We start from the raw sequence: 17618 nt of genomic DNA on the forward strand, positions 1-17618 counted from the left end.
GGAGGGGGGAGGGGGGATTGGTTAGCTCGGTGATGGGTATTAAGGAGGGCACGTACTGCATGGAGCACTGGGTGTTGTATGAAAACAATGGATCGTGGACCACCACATCAAAAACCAATGATGTAATGTATGGTGATATAATAAAATAAAATTAAAAAAAAAAACTAAAAAAAAGTGAAAATAAAAGCCATAAACAGGAAGAAGATATTTGTAACATCTCATGAACAAAGAATGTGTTTCCCAGATAGATGTGTGTGCCTGTGTGTGTGTGTGTAAAACTGCTACAAATCAATAACAAAATAATAGGAAATAAGGCAAAATACATGAAAAAATATTTCTCTGAAGAGGAAATACGAATGGCAAATTAATATACGAGAAAACATTGAAACTTACTAGTAATTAGGGATTTGCACATTAAAACATAATCAGATATCACTAGATTGGGAAAAATAACAAAGTCTGATGATTCCAATTATTGGCAAGAATGTGGAGCAAGAGTAACTCACACGCTGCAGGTGGGAGTATAAATTGTTAGAACTGGGGCGCCTGAGTGGCTCAGTCGGTTAAGCGGCTGCCTTCAGCTCGGGTCATGATCCCAGGGTCCTGGGATCGAGCCCCGCATCGGGCTCCCTGCTCGGCAGAGAGCCTGCTTCTCCTTCTCCCTCTGTCTGCCGCTCTGCCTACTTGTGCTCTCTATCTGTTAAATAAATAAATAAAAATCCTTAAAAAAAAAAAAAATAAATAAATTGTTAGAACTACTTAAAACAGTTTGGCATGATCTTGTAAAGCCAAGATTAATTCATCCTATGACTCAGTTATTCTGCAACTAGATACAGAGCCTAGAGATCTTTTAACGCATCTTTATCCAGAGCCACAAACAAGAACATTTCTAGTAGCAGTGTTTGTAATAACGGGAACTGGGACCAACTGAGAGAGCTATCTCCAGAAGAATGCCTATGAAAATGGGGGGCAAAGCATATATTGGAATGCGATACAGCAGTGAAAATGAGTTAACTATGCTCTGTGCATCAACAGGGTCTCAAAATTACAATATTGAACAAAACCAGCAAATCACTGGAGACTACATAAGGCATGATACCACTTAGCCAAAGCTCAGATTCTTACTAACGTACTTAGTGGTGGACAAAAGTGGAGCAGGCAGGAAAGATAGATCATTTGTAAAGAAATTGAAAACAAGAAAATGAACTGAAACTCGGTCTGCTTTTTATTATCCCCATACATCAACAATTCTGAGTATTATTGATGAAATCCTCCTCCCTGCAAAGACAATTCCTTCCAATCCCCAACCCCCCAACCTTGGTAAGCAACTGAATATATGGTTTAGAGACATTTTATTTCAGCAGTAAAAGTGTCAGGAAAAGTAAGGGAATGAGAGAATTAAAGTGCAGATGAGTGGTTTTCCTTGGAGAGAAGGAGAGGGATACTGTTGGGGACTGGTACAGAGGCCTTCAGAGAAATTCCTTGTGCTCTGTTTTTTAAAATGGAGTGGTTGGTACATGGCTGCTTATCATATTTTTCATGTCTTATTTATGTACTTATTATGTATGTATTATGTGTTTATTTATACCTTCTTCTGTGTGTATGAAATCTCTACCCTCAAGAGAAAGAAAGTTGGAGAAGCAGAATCAGCAGGGGGCAGGGCAGGGCTTGAGCCGAGGCTCTGTGGGGCGCTGGAAGTTCCAAACTCCAGAAAGAATACGAGGTGGCTCAGAGAAGGGTCAGAGAAGGATGAGGAGCCCAGGGACCCCAGCAGCAGGTGCCCAGGCTGAAGCTCAGGGGACTGGGGGCTTGAACGGAGGGAGAGGCCTTCCCCACCAGGCCGGGGGAGCCAAGGGCATGGGTGAGGTTTCCAGGAAGTGTGTGCACAGTAAGAAGAGGGGGGCCAAGGGGCGGCCTGGAGGCACTCCCCTCCAGGACGAAGGAGAGCCCCTCGCGCTGAGGCTGGGGGGGCAGCCGGGTCAGGGGGGTCACACTCTGCCAGCGGGGAAGCTGCCCCTGGGTGCGCAGGGAGGGCCGCTGATGACCTGGTCTGGGGCCGCGGGTGGCCAGGAGGCGGGGGCCAGATTGCAGTGGAGGACGAAGTGACTCAGAGGAAGGGACATGCGGGGGGGGAGCGTAGACGGCCCTCCAGAAATTTGGCTGAGAAGCCGACCATCAGCAGCTGGGAACAAACACAAAGTTGAGGGAGGGATTTTGTCAAACCTTTTCAAAGTTTTTGCACAAACGTCAGTCCGGCTTATCCCCAGGAAGGCGGAAAGGGTGCCTTCAGGCCTGCCCCCACCCCCTGCACTCGCAGCCGACTGCAAGGCACCGAAGTGTGGGGGCATTTCGGCGGGGGGCGCTGCCTGTCGCAGTGGGGAGGGGGTATTGGATCCCAACTTGTTCAGGATTGCCGGTACGTGGTGAGGATGACAGAGAGGAGAAAGCAAACTGACAGTTTGCCATTTTTATTCTTGTTTTTAAATTCTTACAGACAACACGAGCTTTCGTGCCTGTCCCCGGCCGGGCTGCTCCTAGCGTCAGGCCCTCGGCGTGGCACCAGTGGAGAGGGGCAGGCGGGGCGTCCCCAGGAGCCGCGTGCATCCTGGTCCCTTCACGTTCTAGCAGCCTGGTCGGGGGCAAGTTCCTCGCCCGGCCGCGTCCGTGCCCTTTGGCTCGCTGAAGCTGAGGTGAACTCTGACCGGTCAGGGCGGTGTGGGGAGAGGGAGAGAGGGGGACGCACCCAGCGCCTGGCACACAGTGGGTACTTACTGTCCTTTTGGAGTCAAGGAACAGAGAAGACAGTGACTGGTGTTGCCTGCCCGCCCCCCCAGCCCCCAGGGGAGGAGCAAGGCCCAGTGCAGGTACCTGGGGGATTTGTCCTGGGTGGGCAGGGCTGGTGGGTGCGGGTGACCATCCTTGGGGCCACCCAGGTGCACCCCTGCCCCGCGAGGTTTGGCTGGACTAAATCAGGGACTGTTGGAGAAGGCTTCCCCATAGCCTCAAAGGCCAGGCCCGCGGGCCACCTCCGCCCTCCCCGCCGGTCCCTGAGGAGCCGTGCTGCCTGGGCCGCAGGGGGCAGTTGTCATGGGGACGCAGGGCCTGCCGAGCTGCCTCCTTAGCAACGGGACTCGGAGGCCGGTTCCCATGGAAACAGCATCCACTCGGCCGTCAGTGATGAGGACCGGGTTCCCTGCCCTTTTCGGAGGACTTCCCCTCCTCCTTCAGGGGGCCACACAGCAGGCAGTGGCCACGCGCAGAGCCGGGAGCCCCGGGGACTTCGCTGTTCCAGCCGCCGATGGCTGCCTCTCCCCCATCCGGCCAGGTCGCGGGGCTGGGGGGGGCCCCCTGCGGCCCCGGGGGGAGCGAGGGCAGCCGTCTGAAGGCTTCACAGAGGGTCTGGGGGCCAAGCCCAGGGCCCCACCCCCGGCCCGTCAGGAGGGAGTGGGCGCCCCACCTCCTAACAGCGAAGCCGCCCATCCCGAGGGTGCCCTCAGCTTCCCCAGTCCGCTCGGGGGCCCAGCAGCCGTGTCCCACCCTTGGCCACTCTGAAACCCTCTGTCCTGGCCATGACACCCTACCCCCCCGTCACCTTTGGTCCCCCAGCCACCCTCCAGTTTCTGAAGGCCCATCTTCAGTATCCCAGTGGAGTCCACGTGCACAGTGACCGTCCTCCTTCCCCTTCAGGGAGCACCAAGGAGTCCCAGCCCTGGCAGCTGGGGTGCGCGGGGGCTGAGTCAGGGTCTCACAGCTCCACCAGCTGACAAAGGACACACCCGCTCCCTCTCTCTCCTCCTTAATGACTCACCAGCCCATGAACAGCGCACGCCTGCAGCCACAGCTAGCCCTCTCACACCGCCTTGCACCTTTGCTCCCCTGCTCTTGGGGACACAGGCTTGTGCCTCCAAGTGCCACATGTGCTCTAGGGGCCGTGTCCCCCGCCCACCACAGCCTGGCTCCTGAGCCTTCAGCGTGCCCCACTGACCTTACTCTCCGCTGCCAATCCCGGAGCCCTGGAAGAAGACAGCATCTGCTGGAATTTTTTTATTTAAATAAAATATACAACTCGGTGCATTTACCGTTTTCTGTTTTAAAAGTGGTAGATTTGAAAATTGCTGGGGGGTGGGTTGGGGATGGGTGGGCCCACTGACTGGACCTGGCTTCCCCAGTCTCCGAGGAGTGGCTGGGCTGGGTCAGAGCTTTTATAATATGCGTGCGTGTGTGTGTGTGTGTATGTGTGTGTGTGCGTGTGTGCGTGGAGAAGAGGGTGGTGAGGCCAGGCCCTGATGGCAAGGGGAGTGGTCCTCACGCCTCATGCCCCTGCAGCCTCCACCCCTGCTCCTCTCCCCTCCCCCACCCCCCTCCAGGACTAGACAGGCTTTGGATCAAGTCCTGCCGCCTTCCTTGAGGGGGACAGGGGTGTGTGCAGAACCCAGGTTGAGGCTGCCACTTAAATCCTTCCTGCTCTGAGAACTCCCTAGGCCCAAGGGGCATCCTCCTGCCCACTGAAGACCCCAGCCAGGCGCCTAGTCTCTCCCCAAGATCCCAGGATCCTTCACCACCTTCTCTCCTGGATGGCTGTCTCCCTCTCCCTGTGGCCCATCCATGGAGATATTGGCCTGTCCCACATCCCAGGACAACTCAGGACCAAACCTGATCTTGACTTCATTCCGGCTGGAGCATGGAGAGGGATTCTGGATGGACAAGGTGGGACCAGCCCTCCCCACTATGCAGGTCTTGGCATCCAAACCTGCTCCCGCCCAATAGGCAGGTGGAGTCAGACCACTAACCTTGGTCCTGGCAGGGTCTGGCTGGGGAGGAGGAGTGTGCCTCAGGAGGCATCTGAGCTGCTTTCACATCTGCCCCCATCTGAACCTGCTTCTGGCTCCCAGGTGCCTTCAGAATCAAGGCCAAAGCCCTCGGGCTGCCATCCAATGCCTCTGGATCTCCACCCAAAGCCCTGACTACACCTACACATCCACCTCGGCCCCGTCCTCACTGTGCACTCCATCCCACCCCCGCTCCCCTTTCCTCGCCTCCCCCTTTCTCTTTCCTTCCTCCTCTCTAAATCCCACCTCTCAAGGCCTGGCTCAAGCCCACCACTGGCCACAGGAGGCCCTGCAAGGAGGCCCAGCCACCTCCTGTGTCCTGAGATCATAAGGTCCTGGAGCCCTCAGCCAAAGTTCTCTGGGCTCTCACCATAGCTTGTTGGAGCAGTGGGCTGGGCACATGAGGAGGGAACAGAAGAAACATGATTTATTGAGCACCTACTATGGTGTGTGCCAGGCGCTAGGCTGGGCATTTCACATCTGCTACTTTTCTCATCTGGTCCTCATAGGTCCTTGTGAGGAGGTACCATAATTATTCCCATTTTACAAATGAGGTAACAGACTCAGAAAGGTCAGATAACTAGCCCAAGGTCATAGAGCTATGAAGTGGCAGGGCTGGGATTTGAACCCAGGTCTGATTGCTTCCAAAATCTGGTCTCTTCCCACAGCACTACACTTGGAGACTAACTCAGTCCCTTTCAACAGTTGCTTCTGGAAGGGACATAGGATTTGACCTCAGGCAGGCATGGATTTAAATCTCCAATCAGTCCTGGCTCTGCCACTCCTAGTTACATGATTCTGGAAAAACTGCCCAAACTCAGTGTCCTCATCTGTGAAATGGGGAGAATCAAAGTACCCACCTCATGGCCTTTGTGAAATTGAAGGAGTTAATGTGTGTAAAGTGCTAAACCAGTGCTTGGCACAGAGCAGACTCAATAAATAGAAGTTCCCCTCACCTCCCACTGTACAGATGGGAAAATGGAGGGCCCCGGAGGTGACAGGATGTGCTTGAGGCCTCACAGGGAAGAAGGGGTCTTCTGCTTCTGTGTGGGGAGAGGTCAGGCTAGGACTGGATTTGAGACCAGAGATGGAGAGAAAGGGAGCCTGCTGAGAGGTCCTGGGGTCCTCTTCCCTGAGGACTGGAGAGAACATTTTCCCCAGACCCTGTGGTGCCCAGCCAGAGGGCCAAGGCGGGCTGCTGGATGTAAGGTGACCTGGGTGTCCTGGCAATGGGGTTAAAATGTGCACACATGTGAGTGGCTATCTACACGGCTCTGCAGAGCGCTACATAGCTATACATATACACATCTTACATACATGTACATATACATATTCATATTCATATACATATCTTGCTAAGTTTGCAGTAGAAAAAAAATGCAAGACTCTCAGGGCCCTGGCCCCATTTTGTCTCAAAGACTCAGGTGACTGAGGCTCCCCAGGAACACATCGAGGGGCAACCCCTTCCTGGGGGAACAAGATGACCACAGCTAAGGGTCTGGTGGTGACTGTTGCCCTAAAACAAATACAATAACAGACCTGCTCTAAGAAACCCCAAAGGTGGGTCACCCCCACGCCCGTCAAGCCCCAGAAACCCCCACCTGCCTTCTTCTGGCTTTTGCCTTTGGGCCCTGCCTGCCTCCCTGCCCCCTCCCTCCCTCTAGTGCTGAGTATTAAAATAGTCTATAAAAGCAAGTGACCAAAAATCTATAGCTCTAAGAATACCTGGTTATTTTCTGCTGTCTTTTGTTTTTCTGGTGTGGGTTTTTTTTTTAATGATAATTATTATTGTTATTGGTATATCTCCTAATCACAGTTAAACCTGAAGGAAGAAAGAAGGGAGAAAAAAAGAAGAGAGAAGAGGGAGGGAGGGGCCCCGCTCATAGATTGGACGGCAGTTTGGAGCGCACTGGCTCAGACCTGGCCCCAGGTTCCCTCTGGGGGGCAGCAGTCAGAGGGGGCCCCCCAGAAGAGGCGGCTCTTGCCCCAAACAAAGAAAGAGGGGGTGGCAAAGAACCTGAGGATGTCTTCCGAGGCAGAGTGACATGCTGGCCGGGGAGGGCACCATAGGGCCTCCCCGGGGGACCGAGGCCCCCGCTGCCCCCGCTAGCGCCGCCAGCTCTGGGGACGAGCGGGAAGGCCGCCACGGACTCCCCCGAGGAGTGCGGAGAGGCTCTGCGGAGAGTCTGCGCCCCGTCCTGGGGCAGGGCCGGCTGGGAGGCTGAGATGAGCTTGAGGTCCTGGGTGAGGCGGCCCGGGGTGAGCGGTGGCGTGCCCCGGCGCTGGGGGACCTGGGGGGCCGGGGGGCTGGAGGCGGGCGGCAGGAGCAAGGAACCGTGGGAGCCGGAGGCCCGGGGGGGTGCACTTGGGAAAGTTCTTGGGGGGCCGGGGCTGTGGCCCGGCGGGCTGAGACCTCCGCGGGGGGGAAAGGCTACGGGAGAAGCCCCCCCGGAGGCCCCCGCCACGAAGGACGGCCGCTCAGGTTGCCGCGGGGGCGTCTCTGGCGTGCTCGGCGGGCCGGCGGCCAGGCCGGGGGACAGCTCCCCGGGAGGCTGGCCCAGCTGCCCGGGGCTGGCCGACGGGGACCGGGAGGAGGGCGGGGGCGGCAGGAAGTGCTCCAGGAGCGCCAGGCCCCCCCGCGCCCCGGGCAGCGGGGGCGGCGGCGGCTGGTTGGCCTGCGGCGAGCGGGCGCCGGGCTGCAGCGGCGTGAGCAGCGGAGAGTCGGACGAGGACAGGGAGCCGCCCAGCGCCTTGTGGAAGTGGCCGAAGCCGGCGGCCGCGGCGGCAGGGGCGGAGGCGGAGGGCGTGGGAGCCGGGGAGGAGCCGCCGAGCCCGGGCGGCGGGGAGGAGCCGGACGAGGGCAGGAGCGGGCTCAGGCCGGCGGGCGCGGAGAAGCCGGCCAGCTGCTGGATGTGGAAGGAGGAGGAAGACGGCGTGTCCACCTGCGACGGGCTGCTGGCGGGCGAGGCGGAGCCCAGCGCCGACGGGATCAGGGACTGCAGCCGCTTCAGGTGCCTGGGCGTCTGCCCCGTCCCGAGGCCGCCTAGCCCGGGGCCGGGGGGCGGCCGGAAGATGGCGGCCGGCAGGCGGGGGTGGTGGGTGAGCGCGATGGCCACCGAGGTGGTGGCCGCGGCGGCCTGCAGCGGCGCCTGGATCAGCGGGGTCCAGATGACCGGCGTGGGCGTCGGGGTGGCGGAGGCGGCGGCCTGGACGCGGTGAGCGCAGTGGGCCATCTCGCGGTCATGCTGCACGATCTGCTGGATGATCTCGTTCTCCTGGTAGTTGAAGACGCCTGAGTTGAGGTCGTGCTGGACTTTGTGGAGGAGGATGGAGTTCTTCTTGCCTGGGCCACGGAACCAGAGCAGGGGCTCAGGCCGGAGCGGGAGGCGGGGCGTGGGGGGGGAGTGGGAGAGGGGTCCCCCTCCCGGCCACTGCCCTGCCCGGCCCCTCACCAATGCGGTCGAGGCGGTCCAGCGCCACCGTCTCGAAGGCCCGCCGCATCATGGGGTACTCCTCCAGCACCTCGTTGAAGTTGTCCACGCTCAGCGAGTAGAGGCGGCAGTAGGTGTCGGCCCTCACGCTGGCCGTGCGCCGACCCCGAGTCAGCAAGCAGATCTCTGCCAGGACAGCGGGAGTGGCGCGGGGGGGGGGGCGCTCGAAGGGGCCTCCTGCTCGCCCCCTTACCTGGGTCCCCACTGTCTGGTGGGGAAGCTTGACGGTCACAAGGCCCCATCCCCAGCGGTGACCACGCTAGATGCTCCCAAGTGCATGCCAGGCTCTTTCCCGGCTCTGGCACCCCCACGCTGGGCCACAGACACCCACCTCCAGGCAGTGGCCACAAAGGACCCCAAACTTCATCCTCGGTGTCTCTCCAGCCCATCCCCCTGTCCCCCTAGAGTTCCCTGAGCCACCTCACCTCCAAAGTAGGAGCCGTCTGCCAACTTGGTCTCCTTGTTGCCCTTGGTGAGCACACTGACCACACCGTGCTGGATGAAGTACATCTTCTTGCCGATGGTGCCTTCACGGATGATGTAGTCCCCGGGCTGGAAGACCTCGAAGCGCAGCTTGGTCAGCATGGAGGTCACAAAGTTGGGGTCCGCATTGGCAAACAGAGGCATGGAGGCCACCAGCTTCCGGCAGTTAAAGTTGATGATCTCCTGCTCCCCAGACAGGGTGGATGGGCAGAGAGGGAGGAGGTGAGGGAGCTGCCCAGCAGGAGGGAAGTTCCCCTCCCCGCCGCCGCCCCCGGCTCACCTCCCTCAGCGGCTCGCTCAGCTCGCCCAGGATGCTCTCCTCGTCGAACATCTTGCCCTGGTAGCGGTGCTCATAGTAGTCGTGGATGCGCTGCCGCGTGTCGGGCGGGAGCTTGTGGAAGGACATGTACTGCTCCACCTGCTTGTACTGAGTGCGGGGGGAGAGGGAGAGGGCGTCAGCTCCTGAGGGCCCCGGCCCCCCTGGTGACCAGACGCTGAGATCCTCGGTGTGGGTGTGCCCCAAACCATGGCCCTGACTCCCAGCCACTTGGGGCGGGGGAGGGGCTCCATCAGAGTGCCAAGGGCCCTGGAGATGGCCGGGGACAATAGGGGCTGTCCAAAGCCCCGTTCTGGGCCAACCGACCAGGAGCCCATCAAGTTTCCTCTGCACATGGGTCTTTTCTGTGTCACACTGTGGACCAGAGAGGCCTCACTGGCCTTGGAGGAGCTCTTTGCCACCAGCAGTCACAGGGCCTGGGCAGCAGGGTTGGGCTGCAGTGGGTTAGGGGGGCCGGAGGCTAAAGTCAGGATGCCTGACCCATCATAGGCTGTGTATCCAAACATGGCCCCCCGGCTGGCCCCAAGTCATTTTGTTGAAGAGTGACGCTAGCCCACGGGAGGACCAGGGTAGAACAAGGTCCTTCATCAGAGGTTGGGGATAAGAGATTTGTGAGCCTAAATGCCCAGGGCTCAAGCAAATATGAAATGCTCCCATCCACCCAGGGGTGAAGGGTGGGTGCTGCTCCAGCCGTCCCAGGACTATGGGTGCAGAGTGGGGGTCCACAGGGGCACGCTAGGCAGAAACAGATTAGGCAAGAACAGAGTTTTCCCACACTGAGATGGAAGGGAAGTTCCTATACCCCGGGAACAAGCAGAAGAGGGGAGCCTGTTCTCACACATTGGTGCTCCCAAGAGGTGGGGACAGAGTGCGGCTGCAGACAGATGCCAGCAGGCAACCGAGGGCTGGGAGATGAAGTTTCTGTGCCTTCTTCCAGCCAAGCTGGCTCTGTCTGCTCGAGGTTGTGCCCAGCCCCAGGAGACAGGGACTTCCCAGCTGGCTATGGGGACAGGGGCAGTCAGAACAGCTAGAGCTGTATTTTAGAGAATTCCCCACACCTGGAGCATCAATAATGGTGGGGAGGCAGGGTCTGGAGACGGGGCGGGAGCTGGAAGCTTATTGAAGTGATCCAGGCGAGAGCTGGTAGTGGGGACCAAGGGGAGGCAATATATTTCTGAGAGATTTATGGGCAAATCATATTGGAGAGCCATTAGCTAAAGAACGAAATAAAGACAATTCTCAAATGGAAAGTCACAAGCAGCTTGACTCTGCCCTCGAATGAACTCTCTGGTGCTTTTTCTAAACTATCCCTGATTGTAGTCCCCCATCCTGGTCCCACACGGAGCCCTGACCCTGGTCTCACACTGAGTCCTGACCTGGTCGCAGGCTGGGCACTGACCCGGGCCCACACTGATCCCTCACCTGGCTCTGGACTAAGCCCTGGCCTTTATAACCTGACTCCTCTTCTCCTTCCCCTTTCCAGCCCCCTCACTCCTAACCCAGGACGCTTTGTTCTGATCAGGCTGGTTTCTTTCCTACCCATCTGCATACACCTTTGCTCATGCTCATCATGATGACTAGCCTAGAATTCTCTTCTACCTTCTTCCTCTGCCTCCCCAAACTGCCCCTCCCACCCTGCCCTGGTCTTGCAGACTCTCCCGACCTTTCCTTTTGGCAGCTTGGGACCTGGGCCTCCATGTCTTGGTCACCACACCAAGGGACAGCACCTAGGGCAGGCAGGCAGCCAGTTAATCAATACACACTGAGTCCTGCGATGTGCCGGACACCGAGAATTCAATGGGGAGGCATAGACCTGGGTCTTGCCCTCACGGAGCCACAGCCTGGATGGGCAAGATGGACGCTAAACAACGGACCACACAGAGGAAATAAATATGGCAGGAGTTCCGACTGTGGTGAAGGGGAATTAGAGGGCACCATGGGGTCACATGATGGGTGGGACTGATGGGGTCACAGAAGGCTCACCAAGGTGAAGTGCAGGCTGAGAGGTGCAGAAGTGGTCGGGTGAAAAGGAAAGAGGAGAGTTCCAGGCTAGTGTCTGTGCCAAGGCCCTGTGGCAGGAGGACACGTGCGGGGGGTGGGCAGGCCTGGCGAGGCTGGAATGGAGGGCTGTAGGCCCATGGCATGATCTGGGCATGAGAAGGGCAGGGGCCAGATTATGCCCCTTAAATGCCAGGCTGAGGAAACCCACCTTGGAGTTCCTCTGCATCTATGAGTAACGTGAAGACTTTGACGAGTTTTAAGCAGGATGATATGATCAACTTTACATTTTTTTAAGTGCCTGCTCTAATCTGCCATGCGGAGCATGGAGAGGAAGGTGGCAGATGGAGCCCACTTAGCCAATAAATATTGAATAGCCTGCTCTGTGCTCACAGTCTTAGCGGTTGGCATGTATTACTCACTCCTCATAAACCGAATGATATGACCCCTTCTACTTACTGTCTCCATCTTACAGATGAGCAAATGGGGCACAGAGATGGGAAGTAACATGCCCACGGAGATGGGAAGTAACCGGACAGCCGGTTATATCATTTGGGCCACACTGCCCAGGGAGAGCTAGAAGGACCAGCCAGAGGGGGAGGAGGAAAGCTGAGAGTGTGCAGTTACAGAAACCAAGTGCGGAGCCAAGAAGGGAGTGGTAACTGTCAAATACCACTGAGATGCTGAGTGAGGGGAGGACCCGAAAGGAGCCATTGGCTTTTAGCAGTGCAGAGGGCACTGGGGAACTTCAATTCAACGGGCTGAGCCATGGACTCAGCAATCCTAAACAACGTGGGGGTTTTTTTGTTTTAGGAACTTGTCCATGAAAAATAGGCAGACAACAGAAAAATGAGCAGCCGAGGCCAGATGATGGTAGAGGGCAGAACTCGTTGGCCCCCACCAGACCCACCGGCTGCCAGCCTGTTTTCCCTGGGGGTCACGGGGTTCTCCCGAGGCAGCCCAGGATGGACCACAGCTTTCCGCCCTACCTTTTCCTGGTACTGGCGCCGGGAGGAGTCCAGGGACTGGATGAGGGCGGTGGCGTGGCCGATGAACATGGCGTAGCAGGTGGCGCCCACAATCATGCTGAGCATGGTGAGCCAGACATCCGACATGCCCACGGGCGCCTGCCGTCCATACCCGATGCAGAGCATGTGGCTCATGGCCTTGAAGAGGGCGTAGGAATACTGCTTTCCCCAGGAGTTGTTCTGTGGACAGATTATGGGGTGGGTAGTGAATGGCCGCCCTCTCACTAGCAGCTAGAAAGGTCCGTGCCACCTCGTACCCCTCAACCTAACTCTTTCCCAGTGGCGGAGCCCAGGGAGGGCTTCCAGCCTTGCTGCTGGCTGAAAGCCTTGGGTGAGGGGCAGGAGGCCCATGCTGGTGACCTGTGGTGACAGCGAATCCCCGACTCGGGCCTTTCTCTTGCTCTGGGGGACATGGATCAGGCTAGAAGCCCCAGCAAAAGGAGGGGAGCCAGCCTCGCCCCCCTCTGACTTCTCAATCCCCATAGGGCCGCCTGGAGCCCCCCCAAGCAGCCAAAGGCTGCAGGCTGAGCCGCCCTGCTGTCCTCCACTTGCTGAAATAGCTCCATCCGCCCCCCAAACTTCTACCAAGTGAAGCCCATTTCCCCACTGACCTCAATTATAAAACCAGATATGCTTCCCCTGGGGGGACTTCCCCTCAGGCTCCGGCAGACTGAGCCAAAAACACTGTCCTCATTTTGGGTGAGCAAAGTTGAAGCGCTGCAGAGCTAACTCGCCTCCTGGGTGAGCCCTGCCGGAATGGGTCCAGGGCTGAGGCCCCGCTAGTCCTCCCCCGCCAGGAGCTGGACTGTGTGGAACAGACACTGCTTGGGGGCAGGAGGAGGGAGGAAGGGAGTGAGCGAGGCTCCTGGCTATTTTTGTCTCCAAAGCCAGTCAGTGTCTCAAGGAAGTCTCCGTGTGGGAACGCTGGGCGCAGAAGGGCCATCTCCTGAATTTAGTGCATGTGTGGGCCTGTCCCCCTCACACAGTGGAAACTGTCCCCAAAGAGGAAGCTGCCAAATGAACCCCAGCATCTGCCACCTCCCCACTGTCTCCCTGTTCACACAGGGGACGTATTCGCAACTATGCGCAGGACTTTGTGCAGGACCCACAGAACTGGTGCCCAGAGCCCCAAACCTTCCGTAGTCAGCAGGCCATTCCCAGCACCTGGAGAAAGGCCCAGGAGCTCCTAGCCATGTTCAAGGTCGCTCAGATGGTCCCAGACAAAGCTGAGCTGGTCTGGTTGCTCTGGGTCCAGACCAGGTTGGGTGGTCAGGGGGGCTGATCCTGGGGTGCTGGCCCCGGCTCCCTGCCTGGGGACCTGGGGTGGCCCCCAGCTGTCTCTAGTCAGGGCTTGGGGCCTTACTGCTGAGCTTCTGGGGACCGGGAAATTCAATCCATATGGCCGATTCATTTACACTTAGCTCATCAAAAGGCTGTTTTGTAAAGGCCTATTTGATGCTGAATGATGCCTTGGGGTCTCTTTCACCTCTTTCAAAGCTGGTTTCTCCTCCCCTAGGGCTCTGGGGATTTGCCCGCCAGCCCAAACCACACAGACAGGGAGGGAGAAGGAGGGAGGCAGCGTTCACCAGACTCTGAGAAATGGCCACAGGTCCAGGGGGTCCTCACCCCGCCTGGTGCCCACTCTGTCCATGGGAGGCGCCCGGGGGTGGGGAGGGGGGCTCTGCGCTATGGCTTCCCAGCCCCCATTCCATCTTCCCTCCCCCACCACAGGGTTGGTGGTAGGGAGGTGGTAAGCCCTCCAGGCTCAGGAGGAGCCAGTGTGTGTCTGAGGGGTGGGGGCTGGGGGGGCAGGGAAGGGAAGGGGCCGAGAGGGGACAGCCCCGCTCAGCTGCCAGAGCAGAAGGTGGCTAGCCCGGTCTAGGCGCTGCCAACCGTGCTCCTCACAGGTTTCTCTTCCTAGGCTTTTAGGGTTGGTCTGCCTCCCGGGGAACGGAGGGAGGAGGGCAGGAGCCCCCAGCCCAGCTTTGCCACACTTGAAACCGTCTGAGAATGACCAGGTCTTCACCTCCTTGGGTGAAGTCAGGGCCAAACCCTGAGGCTCCCGTTAGAAGTCCGCGGGGTGAGCGGGACACAGCCCAGGGCTCTGGGACGGACCTCTACCCGTTAGAGCCCTGTGCGCTCGGGCACCAAGCGGGCCCCTCGGGATCCCACGTGCTGGGTCCCAGCTCGCAGCCTGCCTGTGCCCCGCCCCCCTCTCCCCGAGGCGCAGAGGGAGCGCGGAGCTGGGCGCTCACCACCATGTTGTTGATAGACACCCAGCAGTCGTCGGGGAAGTCCTGCAGCATGGGCACCAAGAACTGCAGGCAGCCGTCCCAGTGGCAGAGCAGCAGCATCATGCCGATGAGGTTCACTATGCGCACCACGGCGCTCGCCAGGTCGTAGGTCATGTGGAAGATCTGTAGGCAGAGGGAAGGAAACTGGCCTAGGTGGGCGGCTGGCCGGGAGAGGGCGTGGCCCCTGCGGCTGCTGGCGGGCACTGCCCCCCAGGGACTGGGCAGAGCAGCTGGCCTGGTGCAGGTGCAGGCGGGGGCCAGGGTGGGGAGGTGGCAGGAAGGTGGCCTGGAAGAGGCACAGAGCAAGCTGTGGGGCCCCAGAGGGACGCCTCCTGGGATTCATGCAGATGGGGGTTCTGCCCCGGGGAAGGCCAGCCCTCCGGGCCGGATACCTGAAGGGAGGGCACCCGGAGGCCCCCGCAGCCCCAGAGTGGGCAGAGAAGCTGCCTCATCAGCTTGCCTAGGCCATGAAGACGACAGGGAGAAGAGCCAGCCAGCTTGAGGCTCCTCAGGGGACCACGGTCTATCGTCACGCTAGGGCCACGGTGTTTCCCCAGCGGCAGTGGGCTCTGCTTAAGGCAGCCACGGAACCGAAGGGGAAGCAGCATGGACACAGGGGCTCCCAGTTCACACAGACCTTGATCCCAGGCCCACTTCTACCCAATCCCCAGCTGTGAGACCTTGAGCAAGCCCCTGAACCTCTCTGATTATGTTTCCTCATCTGGAAAATGGCAATAAAAATTCTTACCCGAGTGGACTGTCAAAGGGATTAAATTATACATATAAAGTGCTCGCTACTATAGAAATGTTCCACAAATTGTGAACCATTATTAATTGATGGGTTGTTAATAATTAATCTTTATGATTAGTTAATATGTAGGGGTAGTCATACTCTCCTGTATTGCTTAATAAAATACAGCCACTGCAACCCCAGCCTAGCGCCACCCATGCACCCCCACTCCTGTGGCTCCTAGTGGGAGGCTGAAGCCTGGCGGGGCAGGGCCAGGGTGGGCACATCCCAGCATCCCTGCCCCCCCAGCCCCGCCCTCCTCCCAGAGCTGCTGCTTGGTCTGGTATCACGGGGATCCCCGTGCTGACGGGACAATGAAGGGACAGAGAGCTGGAAGGAAGTCTAGAGGGAGGTCTCTAGAAGCTCTGGTCTTGCCCCTGGCCTGGAAGACTCTGGGGCTGGGATGGGGTAGACTTTGGTGGCTGGTGGTGGGATATGCTGATACTAGTGATTTGGTTTCCCCTTCTGAAATGCGGGCTTAGTTTGGGGCTAGGTTCCGAAAAGCCAAACACGAGTACTACTTGTCGATCACCCCCAGGGGCGCGCCCACCTGCGGCCCCCTTACTAACACTACTCGGCATGTTCCAGCAGAAAGGCGATGGAGTCTTTTCAGGATGAAGCAGACCCTGGAAAGGTTCATGAAGGATGGCGCTCCATCACCCCCACGGCCCCCGTGACAGAGGGACAGTAACACCACATCTGAGTGTGGGCCCGTGGGCCCACAGCCATCGTCCCATTTAAACTCACAACAAGCCTTTGCTGAAAATATTCATAATCCATTTTCCACCAAGGCTCGGAGAAGCAAAGGCTCTGGCCACTGTCATGGTGGCAGTGGGAGAGGCACGTCCGAGCCCAGGGCTGCCTGCAGATTATCAGACTGGCCCAGGGAGGGAAGGACGGTTTTCAGGAGTTCTGTCTTGCAGATGGAACAACTCAAACCCAACGTGGCTGAGCGATGTGGCTGGATTCACACGGCCAGGGGACCCAGGGCCAGCCCGAACTCCCAGCATCTCGCCTCCATAAGCCCCGTGCTCTAAGCGTGCCGGCTCCCCGCCGAAATGCTGCGTCCGTGTAAGGGCCGTGGGGCACGAGAGACCAGGCAGGGCAGTACGGGCCCCAGGCCGCGTCTAGGAGGCCGAGCATGCCCGAGCATGACAGCAGTGCCTCCGTCCGTCCGTCCGTCCACAGCCGGCCTTGCCCTGGGGCCTGGATCCCAAGCCCGGGAAGCTCCTCAGCCTCTCCCCACCATCCCCAGCAGCTCCTGAGTACCAGCACCCCAGCTGCGGCTCTGAGGGGAGATCTCACTTCTGGCTGCTCACTGCTTAGGTGGACATCATAGCTCTATGACCTTGGGCAAGTCACCAACCTTTCCAACTCTCGGTTGACCAGGAGGCCACCAGCTCCCCAGACTCAAAGGATAGGGAAGGCAAGTGACGTGGGGCCATCCAGTCTCAGAGATGGCCAGCCCTCACGTCCCACCACATCTCAGCCTCCCCTCAGCTAGGACAAGCTAGACATCTGCCCCCCATTTCTCGAGGTTGCCGAGAAATTAAACTGGCTAAGATAGTCCTCTGGGCCCCGAAAACAACATGGGTGGGGTCATTGTTATGAAGCTCCCTCATTTCCCAGCTGCTATGGACTGAATGTTTGTGTCCCCCCAAATTCATACGTTGAAGCCCAAACCCCCACGGTGATAGCATTAGGAGTTGGGGCCTTTAGGAGGTGATAAGGTCATGAGGGGTGGAGCCCCCATGAATGGGGTCCGTGCCCGAAGAAGAGACACGGAGGAGGATCTTTCTCTGCCATGTGAGGACAGAGCAAGAAGGTGGCCATCCACAAAGGAGGACGAGGGCCTCAGGCAGAAGCCAACCATTCCGGCACCCCGCTTTGTCCTCCCAGCCTCCAGAACTGCGAGAAATAAACGTTTGTTGTTTAAGCCCCCAGGTCTGCCGTATTCTGTTCGAACAGCCCAAGCTGGACAGTGCTTACAGTGTCTATGACAGAGAGTACTATGCACTATGCCACTCTACAGTATACAGTATATTACAGGACTAGAGCTTCAGGTAGCCTCAGACCCCTTTCAGAAGGCGTCCCAGTCTTGGACAGCTCACGGAGACCGCCCCTCTGCATGAATCACTCTGCGCCTTAGAAACAGAGGTATCCGGGTTGGTATATTTTTATGCAATACCTGCTTCTCTTTGGGTATCGCCTATGTTTTTTTTGTTCCTTCGTAGCTCATCTTCCTCCAGGATCAGGTCCTTCTCTAGTTTTGCCTTTATCATGACCTCAGCAATGAATGGGGCAGAGCATGTGGTAGGGTCTCAGGAACTGTGAAGTGCTTCGTGACAGAGATAAAGGGGAAGGTGAC

General features: G+C 58.2%; 1 protein-coding gene across 1 annotated transcript in view; it reads right to left on the reverse strand.

The window, feature by feature from the left end:
• Positions 1-5044: 5044 nt before the first annotated feature.
• The window catches only part of HCN4 (hyperpolarization activated cyclic nucleotide gated potassium channel 4), a 42584-nt gene continuing 30010 nt past the window's right edge, over positions 5045-17618 (reverse strand). The window contains exons 3-8 of the mRNA XM_081831373.1: positions 14422-14583; positions 12128-12346; positions 9084-9230; positions 8746-8986; positions 8282-8446; positions 5045-8172 (exon numbers count right to left, since the gene is read on the reverse strand). Coding sequence (XP_081687499.1) covers positions 6710-8172; positions 8282-8446; positions 8746-8986; positions 9084-9230; positions 12128-12346; positions 14422-14583 — 2397 coding nt within the window. The 3' untranslated portion in view covers positions 5045-6709. The remainder of the gene's footprint in view (positions 8173-8281; positions 8447-8745; positions 8987-9083; positions 9231-12127; positions 12347-14421; positions 14584-17618) is intronic.

This window comes from Leptonychotes weddellii, chromosome 9, assembly GCF_054177405.1.
Source record: "Leptonychotes weddellii isolate Sample4059 chromosome 9, ASM5417740v2, whole genome shotgun sequence".
NCBI classification, from domain to species: domain Eukaryota; kingdom Metazoa; phylum Chordata; class Mammalia; order Carnivora; family Phocidae; genus Leptonychotes; species Leptonychotes weddellii.